The sequence below is a fragment of the Panicum virgatum genome, chromosome 3K (assembly GCF_016808335.1).
Source record: "Panicum virgatum strain AP13 chromosome 3K, P.virgatum_v5, whole genome shotgun sequence".
In the NCBI taxonomy this organism is placed as follows: Eukaryota; Viridiplantae; Streptophyta; class Magnoliopsida; order Poales; family Poaceae; genus Panicum; species Panicum virgatum.
Window position 1 is genome coordinate 24160077 of NC_053138.1, and position 7507 is coordinate 24167583.

General features: G+C 44.3%; 2 protein-coding genes across 4 annotated transcripts; one reads left to right on the forward strand and one right to left on the reverse strand.

Moving 5' to 3' along the window:
• The first annotated feature begins 363 nt into the window (after window positions 1–363).
• Window positions 364–5798, forward strand: LOC120698529 (uncharacterized protein C4.03c-like). 3 transcript variants are annotated; one of them, XM_039982186.1, is made up of 14 exons: window positions 368–732; window positions 808–879; window positions 1211–1264; window positions 1375–1550; window positions 1628–1814; window positions 1963–2108; window positions 2189–2343; window positions 2455–2536; window positions 2614–2729; window positions 3356–3451; window positions 3869–3992; window positions 4574–4839; window positions 5063–5277; window positions 5377–5798. In XM_039982186.1, the coding sequence occupies exons 1-14, from the start codon at window positions 405–407 to the stop codon at window positions 5601–5603; spliced, it is 2244 nt and encodes a 747-aa protein (XP_039838120.1). In that variant the 5' UTR covers window positions 368–404; the 3' UTR covers window positions 5604–5798. The 3 variants fall into 3 exon arrangements, with proteins under 3 accessions (XP_039838121.1, XP_039838119.1, XP_039838120.1); XM_039982185.1 differs by having other exon boundaries at window positions 365–732; window positions 5063–5798; XM_039982187.1 differs by lacking the exons at window positions 5063–5277; window positions 5377–5798 and having other exon boundaries at window positions 364–732; window positions 4469–4601.
• A 785-nt stretch (window positions 5799–6583) lies between these two features.
• LOC120698539 (homeobox protein Hox-D13-like) lies at window positions 6584–7285 on the reverse strand. Its single transcript, XM_039982193.1, has one exon. The coding sequence runs from the start codon at window positions 7184–7186 to the stop codon at window positions 6815–6817; it is 372 nt and encodes a 123-aa protein (XP_039838127.1). The 5' UTR covers window positions 7187–7285; the 3' UTR covers window positions 6584–6814.
• Window positions 7286–7507: the final 222 nt, after the last annotated feature.

Genomic DNA, 7507 nt, shown 5'->3' on the forward strand with positions numbered 1-7507 from the left:
TCCCCTTTTCCGTGCGCTGGGGTCACGGATATTGCAGGACAGAGGGGGGCGGAGCCGATTGGAGCCACGTTTTCGTGGCTCCGCCTCCCGTATAGAAGCTAGTTTGGGCTTCGAGTCCTGCTTCTGATTTGGAGCCGCCGCAGCAAATACATACAAACGCGTATGCGAGGGCTTTACCTGGAGCTGCGCATGAGCCCTCCCAAGGGCCCAAATCCATCACCGCGTCGTCCAAGCCTGTCCGTCAGACTGTAGCAGCCGCGACTCGACTCGTCGCGCGCCCCTCGCCTTCTCCGCCTGGTCGTCCCCGTCCCCGTCCCCACCCCCGCCGCGCCGCGCCGAGCGAGCCCAACCGGAAGCCCGGGCTCGGCCGCCCCCCCCCCCCCCCCCACCCTCCTGCCGCGGCTATGGCGGTGCGCGCGACGGTCTCCCGCTTCCCGGCCACGCTGGAGGCGCTGGAGTCGTGCGCCGTCCAGTGGGGCGTCGCCGTGACGCCCTTCGCCGCCGCCGACGAGCGCGGCCAGCCCCCGACCTCCGGCTCCGGCGGCGACCGCGTCCCGCGCTGCGAGCACTGCTGGGCCTACTTCAGCAGCCACTGCGATCTGGAGCGCTGGGGCTGGTCCTGCGCGCTCTGCGGCACGCTCAACGGATTCGACGACGACACCGCGCGCCGGTTCCAGCACCCCGACGCGTGCCCCGAGCTCAACTCCTCTTTCGTCGACCTCGAGATCCCAGGTACTGCTACTTGCAGCTGCCTGCGCGGGTGATGTGGGATGGAGCTTGACATGTGGGGGGGTTCAATTCCTGCAGTGGATGAGGCGGAGGGTGGAGGAGACGGCGTGCGGGCGCGGCCTGTTTATGTGGCCGCAGTGGATCTCGCATGTAAGTCCAGTCCTTTCTCAGTGCGTCGCCCCGATCATGGAATTTCTGGATCATAACCAATGAAGGGAACCCAACTAGTACGAAAAATGAAATGCAGTTTCTGATTAAATAGAATAAAATACAGAGAACAGATATTTCTCAATTCACAATTTTATTTCTATTTCAAACCAACCAAAAACAGCTATGTTATGTGGTTAGGTTTGTGGATATGCGATGGCTCATCTCACATAGATCAAACCTTTTGTTATGGGTCGGCAAATAGTCTATTGATCTTGTGTTATGAGCTACAAAGTAATATGTGACTTGACTGTCGCATTGTATGAACACTCAGGTTCTGAAGAGTTCCTGGAACTCATCAAGAGTGCGCTTCTGGCTGCCCTAGAAGGTATTGAATTCTGAACATTTTGAACTTCCTGAGTTATGGTTCCTTGAATTATCGTGTCATTTGTGAATTCAGTTTGATGCTTCCTCATTTTGGTTTTCACCGTGCAACAGCTCTTATTCCGGGCTCCCTATTTGGGCTTATGACATTCAGCCACAAGATTGGTCTGTATGATGTCCAAGGTCCGATTCCAGTTGTGAAAAATGTTTTTATTCCACCGGACATAGAGGAAGATGGTCTTCCTGTTGCCCTTGAAGATGCCATGCCCCTACTTGCTTTTTTAGCCCCAGTATGTTACAAAACTATTAATTGAACTAAAAAAAAGACAACCTGAGCTTGTCTAATGGTAAGATAATTTATTTGCAGGTTGACACATGCAAGGATCGAATCACTGCTGCCCTGGAGACACTGCGACCTACATCTTCATGGGAGCGAGGTGCTGCTTCGGGGCAGGAGGAGGATACTGTTTTGCTTGGTGGACGAGGCTTTGGAACAGCCATGTCTGCTTTAATTGACTATCTAAGTTCAGAATATGGTTCTACTTTTGCTTTGGGTAGGTCAACATACTTTGCTTGTCTTGTGGATATCTGGTGTTGATCAGACAATTTCTTTAATAAGATGTATGCTTGCAACTTTGCATACAATTTAGTACATAGTATTTTTATGCCTAATTTACATTTGTCCCTTGTAATGGAGAGCAGCTCGGGTGTTTGCTTTTCTGTCTGGTGCACCTGATTATGGAGCTGGTCTGCTAGACACCAGGAGATATGGGGAGCAGTATGCTAGTAAGGGGGTAGATGCTGACCTTGCATTGCTCCCTGAACAGATACCTTTCTACAGAGACCTAGTAAGCATGAGTCAAAAGTCACAAATTACTTCACTGTCTCTGCCATATTGATTATTGATCTTACTGAAAATTTGAAACAGGCAGCTGTTGCTGTTCAAGCAGGAGTATGCATAGACATATTTGCTGTAACTGATGAGTACACTGATTTGGCTTCACTGAAGTTTTTGAGTATTGAAAGTGGTGGATCATTATTTCTCTATGCAAATACAGATGATTCAACACTTCCCCAAGACATGTATGCTTGATTGAATGAATGTCTTCTGTTCCACTCATAACATTCCAATTGCAAACTTCCAAATAAATATGAATGATCTTTTCTTCCTTTTCTTGCTATTTCCATTAACAGATACCGCTTGCTAAGCCGACCCTATGCATTTGGCTGTGTTCTAAGACTGAGAACATCTTCAGATTTCGAACCAGGCAATTCTGTAAGCAGTCAAGCTACTTATGTTCAGTCTACTCCTTGTACACGTTGCCAGTTCTAACTCACCCATCATTCTCACAGTATGGGCATTTCTTCCCTGACCCTCAATATGAAAAAGTGCAACACATCATCTGCTGTGATTCATTTGCCACTTATGCATATGACTTTGACTTTGTTCATAATGACGGTTTCTCCAGGTATATTATGATATTTTAACTTGACCCTCTTGTTGGTTACTCACTACTAAATAATGTATTTGTTAAAGGAAGATATTTTTATTCTCTCCATCAGGAGAAAAACACAAAAATTAAGCCCATTGACTCTGAAATTTGTGCAATTTACTTCCCCTAAACAAAAAATTCATTAATGGTCCTCCACTAATGAAATTTGTGCAATTTACTAATATAGTAATATGGACACTGTAAAGATTCTTGCAAAATGTTTCAGCACAAGCCCTGTTAATGCTGCTGTTGGAACTGGGAAAGAAGCTACCGGAATTTGGATTTTCTCACTGCAGCTAACTTTTTAGTTTGCTCCATGTTTTGAAATTAGACGTCCCTCCAGGTTAACAATGTGAAAAAGCAAATTTCTGTGAACATCATAATATCTCACAGTTGAAAAATGTTAACTGTAGGAAAGCATTGCATCAAATGACAACTCTGCAAAAAGCAGCCCTTGTTTTCCTCAAATGTATGTACATGAAAGCATAGTTAGGCTTTCCTGCATAATAATATGTTTTTTTTGTCTTGCTGGACCTATTAAACTCGATGAGGATCTTTTGTACTAATTAGCGGTGGTTAAATATTGTGATTTACATTTACAGGCACACAGATCCTGCTGTTATACAGATTGCTTTTCAGTACAGTGTGATTGAACCTGTTGAGGAAACATCAGGAGATGAATCACAATCATCTGCAAGGTACATATGGGAAAGAAATTGATACTTATGTTCATATTCAGCAGAAAGGATAGCTCAGGCATTAATTGTCTAGATACAGCCTAAAACCATTAATAAAACAATTGCATAGATCATGGAGTATCAACAGTTTGATATTGCTCAATTCACTGTTCTATTTTTCATTATCTATGCAGTATAATTTGTTACATGCCTGCAGCCTTGTACCACCAATTAAGATTCAGACTTTTCAACTAGTAACTTTCTGGTTTCTTGCATTTACCTCGTGCTATCACTATCAGATATCAACAAGTATGTTTGATTAAACTGATTATCATGTTTACAGAACTAGTACACAAAATGAATCATATTAACATTCCCTCTTCCATATTGATTTTGCTGCTTTCTCATTTGTCTTATTCTAATGTTATATCTTTGCAGCTACAAGTTTTGTTTAAAGAGGCGGTTGAGATTAAGAACATTGCAGTACCGGCCGGCTAGGAATATCAGTGAAATTTATGACAGTGTAGATCCAGAGGTTGTGCTGCATATCCTTGTTCATAAGGTAACCATGTTTTTCCCATATACATATAGTCAAGCTCTATTTTTTGTTTAAGTCAGGCATTGTTTCCTCTAGAAGTTGTCTATTGATGAATTGAAATAGGAAAAAAAAAAAGCTTGTAGCAAGTGAAGAGAAGAGGTTAATCACAATATGTGTTGATAGAATTAGAAGTGATGTGATATCAAGATAATTGAATTTATTTGGTAAGGAGAATAGTGAAGCTTCTGTAAGGATGATTCTCCTGGTTCTGTCACTTTTATTAGCCATTATATCTTCAGGACGTTATTTTCTTTCAAAAAGAGGTATCAAATTAATCACTTATTAAGTTATTATAGATCTTTGTATATTAGTGAACATTCACCTTTGATTAAACACAATGAAAATACTATGTTTTTTTCCCCTCATTTAAGATTGAGCTGTACCCTTTCACTAGTTGACATGGTCATCCACTAATTCTTTTCGTACACACCTGTCTCCAGGTTATTTTAGAGTCCTTGGATAAAGGGGTTAGAGAAGGAAGACAGTACCCTTTCACTAGTTGACATGGTCATCCACTAATTCTTTTCGTACACACCTGTCTCCAGGTTATTTTAGAGTCCTTGGATAAAGGGGTTAGAGAAGGAAGACAACAAGTGCAAGCTTGGCTAGCTCTCCTCGCAGCCCGGTATAATGAGGCCCTTAGCTCTGATGCTCGAGCTCCACCATCGAGCATCGATGTTGACTTCTCACAGTGCCCACAGTTGCAAATGTTACCTCAACTCGTGTTTGCATTATTGAGAAGTCCTCTTCTTCGCTTGCATGAAGAAGGCGTACACCCAGATTACAGGATATATTTACAATGTCTTTTCAGGTTCATAATCTTCTTTTGGATATGGATGATCTCTTTCTTGGAAGTTTCATTACACTAAATTGTGGCTAACATTGTCTCAAATAGTATTCGTTTAGTTAGAATATTATTCGTTATTCTACGAAACTTATGTCTAAGAAATATTCCATGTATTGAGGCCTCACTTTAAGAACTAACTTTCGTAAATTGTTCCTACCTCATTTTTTTAATTTGACTCTTTTTGCAGTGCACTGGAGCCATCTTCTCTAGCTAAAGCTATATATCCAGTTTTGATATCATATTCCTCACCTGACAAGCAAGCATTCCCACGGCACACTTTGAGCCGTGCTGCTCTAATAATGAGCGAGAGCCCAATATTCCTCCTGGATGCTTTTACCAACCTTATTGTTTACTATTCACCAACTGCTGATCCTTCAATTGCTTTTCCTCCACCCCGAGATTGTGAGTACATTATTTTTGCATTTTGTTATGCATGTTTTGAGCATAGAAGCACTAGTACTTGTTTATTTCAACCACCTTTTCTGTTCACATACCATGCAGGCCTGTTGAGAACAACGATTAATAGATTGAAGCAGGACAGGTGTATTACACCAAAGCTTACATTCATCCATGGAGGGAAAGATGATTCAACATTGTTTGAGAGCTACCTTATTGAAGAGCAAGATGTTGACGGTCCAGGCTTTACAACTGGTTCAGGGTTTGTAGCCTTCCGCGAGAGCGTCAGGAATGTTGCAGCAGAGATCGTCCAGGAAGAAATTGCAAGCTAGTTTTAGCCATCCTTCTGGTTCCACTGCGGATTGGATGGACAAGGATGCTTATAACCTTAATGTTATACTCCTGAGTAGTAGCTAACTGTATGTTACTTAGCCAAAATAGTGAAAGATTGTCAAGGAATAATAAAAGGATGCTAATTGCTTTAGGCATGATTAGTCAGAGAAAACTTACCAGTTTTTTATTTGTCACAGCCCTGTTTAGTTTCCAAAAAAAATGTGTCACAGTTGAAAAAAATAATTAATTACACAGTTTAATTGATTACCACGAGATGAATCTTTTAAGCTCAATTAGTCCATGATTGGATATTATTTGTCAAGTAACAACGAAATATGTTACAGTATCAAAATTCAAACTTTTCATCAACTAAACACACCCTAAAATTATTAGCAGCAGATCTTTATTAATGCAAAAGAAACACGAGTTATTCTGTAAGACAAAACATTGCGCGGAGCATGGCTTCATTTAGGGGTGTGTGTTGGGAATTGGGATGGGTGGGGGTCACTATCAGAGTAGAATGGAATGGATATTCTCTTCACAATTCAACTTGACAGTCCGGCTCTTAGATTATTTAGATTAAAAGTTGAGGTCCTTTACCACCCCTACGAAGGTAGGATCGAGGATCGACCGAGTCACTGAAAGTGGGTTACGATGGGAGATTGTCTGGCAGTTTTTTTTTCAAAATGCCGTTTTCTATGTCCTGAACTCCGGGTTGGCTGATTTTTTGGACACCATTCGAATTTTGTCATGCCGTGGTGCCATTGTGCGGATGTTTTTATGAATTCGTGTAGCAAATTAACTTCATTCACTCAATCAGCCTGCCGTATGTTCCTCTATTGAATGTTGATGCCGAGATCTTTTTTTTTTCTAGATCTTTACAAGCTGACATCAGCGCTGTTACACCGCACAAAGACTAGTCGCGTCCTTGAGGTGGTCAGGCACAGGCATGCTACCCAAGGAATGGCCAGAGCAGAAACTGATGGGACAATCAATAGTCATCAGCAGAAACATAACGTTTCGCATGGCAGATACGCCCACACAAACAAAGATTTATCACAAGCAGATTATCCATAGGACATCACATACAATTTAAAAATACGATTGAAGAGGAAATGGCAAGCACTTGACACTGGCAACAGCAGAATTACTATCTCCGGTTCTACCCCTCAGTGCCATACGACAAGATTCATATCGATACTTGCTGAATTCAGACCATCATCACCGCGGCCACGCCGGCGGCGGCCAGGACAGCGACCGGCCACGCGACCGGCACGGCGGCTGCACCGTCACTGTGGTCCCCTGCCTCAGGAGCCGGGGCGGGCGCCTCCGCGCCCTGAGGTGCCGTCGCCGTCGCGCCAGGCGCCGGTGCCGGGCCATGGGAAGGGTACAGCCTCTGGGTGGACGGCGGCTCGGCTGGCGCAGCCGCCGGGGCACTATGGGAGCGGCGGCCTCGGTGGTGCTCCTCGTTGGCCCACTCCGTGCCCGCCGCTGCCACGGCCGGCACGGCAATGGCAGCGATCACCGCGGCCAGGAGCAGCAGGGGCATGAGGACCAAGCAACCTCTCGGCAACGGTGCCATGGATCGGAGCCTCGGAGCCCTCTGCGACGACGTGGCTTCGACGGAGGTGTGCTTGCTGCAACCAGAACAAGATCACAAGAGGTGACAGAGTGAGGGTGAAGAGACTGGCTGGAGCTGCCGCACCGTCTCTGCAGCGTGGCCATTTTATACACCAGCTCGATCCGCAGAATGGAAAGCATTTGATGGTGGCGAGAATATGGAAGGCGCCTAGCGCGATATAGGAGCCGTTGATGGTGCATTCAAATCCTGATCTGAGCTGTGTCCTTTGAATGTCTCGTCAGTCACCACGCGGAAAAATCGAAACGGATTGTTCTGGTGTTG